General features: G+C 48.3%; 1 protein-coding gene across 1 annotated transcript; it reads right to left on the bottom strand.

The window, feature by feature from the left end:
• Positions 1 to 1,744: 1,744 nt before the first annotated feature.
• On the bottom strand, positions 1,745 to 2,355 carry LOC114635580 (sperm motility kinase-like). The gene is given in 2 exon segments (XM_028784098.1): positions 1,745 to 1,933; positions 1,936 to 2,355. Coding segments are annotated over 2 exon segments (609 nt in total).
• Between the last annotated feature and the right edge of the window lie 233 nt (positions 2,356 to 2,588).

Raw genomic sequence — 2,588 nt, 5'->3', positions numbered from 1 at the left:
TCTGATGGTTCTTCTCAGTTCTTTTGGTCATCACCAGCACTCCATGGATGCTTCTTCCAGGGGCTTCTGGGTGCTGTGAAGATTAATGCTCAGGGCCACAGCTGTTCTGGGACTGCTGCCCTGTGTGGAACTCCCTACAGGGAATAGGCAGAAAGAACACTGCTCAGACCTTATTCCCAGAATCTTGCTTCAGATTTCAGGGAAAAGCATTTTGCCTCTAGTTTTAGCCTGCAGTATGGACCAGTCTTCCCACTGGCACACAGCACCTGAAATTCCTACCTGGCTCTCTCGTCCATGCTCCTGTCTGCATCCTCAGCTGGCTCCTCTCCACATTCTGGTGTCACCCTCCGGGGACCACAGGGACTCTGACAGCAGTTGAAGTAGACACAAGAACTGTTACTAGAAATCTGCAGGACTTATGCTTGGCTGTGCTGGCCCTGTGCAGACATGGGCCCTTAGGCTGATTCCTCCCGAGTGCTCCATTGATCCCTTCACCCACCTTCTCCAGCATCCTTGCCCAGTGCTGCTGGGTCACTGTCCTCTGCTGTCTCTATGTAGCTCAAGCATTGGAGGGCTCCTCAGAGGAGGGAGGGCAGGATGGGATTTTCTTTCTGCCATGATAGACACAATGTCACTAACCCCCTCAATGTGCATACTGGAATATATTAAGGGAAAAAGAAACTAGAGAGTGTATCCTTTCCCATCACACCCCACCTACTTCTTTCAGCCTGTGTCTCTGAAGCAGTCTTCATTGACAGCCACGATTTTGTTATTGGTCGCTGGGAGGCAGCAGCAACACAAGCTTCTTAAAGCTTTCGAAACTCTGTTCTTCAGGCCCTTCCATCCCCACCTTCTCAGTGGGACTCTGGGCACAGGCTGGCTCTGCCTTCGAAGAGGCCCATGATGGTCTGTTTCCCTGGAGGGTGACTTGGTGTCTTGGAAGGATTCGGTGGCTGTATTTTGTTCCTGAATTTTCTTACTGGAGTAAGGGCTGCTGGTTCTAGACCCCCAGGCGGATGAGCCAGTGCGTTGGAAGGATTCGGTAACTGTATTCTCTTCTTGTATTTTCTTACTGGAAAGGGGGCTGCTGCATGTGGACTCCCAGAAGTGCATGCTGCTATATTCGTGTCTACACTCAGAGTTCTCGTTGGTCCCATCTTGCATGTTTTCAAAGGTTGAGGTTTGGTAGAGCGTGAACAGTGTGCCTGAGGTTTTTGAAGCTGTTGTTATTGTTGATCTTTTTGTTGCCTTTGTTTTTCTTGAGGGTGAAGTTGTAGGATTGATTCTGCCCTCCTTTTCTCTGAATGTCCCCTTTTCAATATGAGGCACAAGCCCCTGCCGTGGGGAGGTCTTTTCCAGGAAGCTACTCTTAAGGGAAGAAAGGGTGAGAGGCACACTGTGCCTCCTCTTACAGCCTTTCCTCCCATCTACAGGCAGCTCAGAGTGACTGGGTAAAGTTAAGGTGGGAAGGGTAGCTGTACTGGTTCCCCTCCTTAAAGAACAAGGAAGGTTGGGAGCTTTTGTAGGGTCCAGTGTATCACCCTGCCCTTCATCGTGACAAAATTGGGGCCACCAGGTACACTTTCTTTTGATTGCAAGGTAGTTTTCCATGGCACGACTATACTTCCGTTCTTTCAATGCATATCTAAGCTCTTTAATTTTATGCTCCATTAAAAACATTTCAAAAGCAGTATTGGGCTCTGGTACTTGAGGAATTTTTTCTGAGGATGTCAATGTGTCTTGCTCATGGCACAGCCATGGGTGTGCTAATATTTCTTTGATGGATGGCCTTCTTGTAGGGTCTATTGTCATTAATGCATTCAGTAGGTCTCGAAGGTCTGGGGAGAGACAATATGGGATCCAGTAGTTCTGGGATAGGATCATGTCCTTTATCTTGGAGTGTTCTATCTCTTCAAAAGGAAGGTGGCCAACAACTAAAAAGTACAAGAGCACACCGGTGCTCCAAATATCTGTTGGAAGTCCGTCGTAGGGTGTATGATGGAATACTTCAGGAGCACAATATTGTGGTGTACCGCACAACCCCTGAAACTTTTCCCCTGAGGCCAGTCTTTTGCTTAACCCAAAGTCACTTAGTTTCACATGCCCCTCCCAATCCAATAGGACGTTCTCGGCTTTGATGTCTCGGTGGACAATATTCCGATCATGGATATAGTTGATGGCCAAAGACAGTTCTGTGAACATGGTACGTGCCTCTTCCTCCTGTAGACGCCCACAGTTGTTGATGTGTTGCCACAGGGATCCGCGGGCTGCGTATTCCATCACAAGGTAGGTTTTGTGGTTGGTGTCAAGAATCTGAAGCAACTTTACTATGTTACTGTGGTGAAGCGTTCTCATTAATTCCATCTCAGAAACAATTAAGAAATCCATCCATGTGCCCTTCTTCAATACCTTGATGGCAACCATTGTCTGGGTCCTAAGGTGGAGAGCCACTTTGACTTCTGCAAAAGACCCTCTATCTAACGTTCCCAAGATGTAGTAATCCTGGGCCAGGGTGTTCCCTTCGTGGCAACTGGCCTCCAGCTCCCTCGACATCATACTTCCCTTCTCTTGGTCGGAGTCTCCAGGAG

Source organism: Grammomys surdaster, unplaced genomic scaffold (genome assembly GCF_004785775.1).
Source record: "Grammomys surdaster isolate TR1022 unplaced genomic scaffold, NIH_TR_1.0 112754, whole genome shotgun sequence".
Lineage (NCBI taxonomy): Eukaryota > Metazoa > Chordata > Mammalia > Rodentia > Muridae > Grammomys > Grammomys surdaster.
Note: the sequence above shows the minus strand (reverse complement) of the source record. Positions and strands in the feature narration are given on the sequence as shown.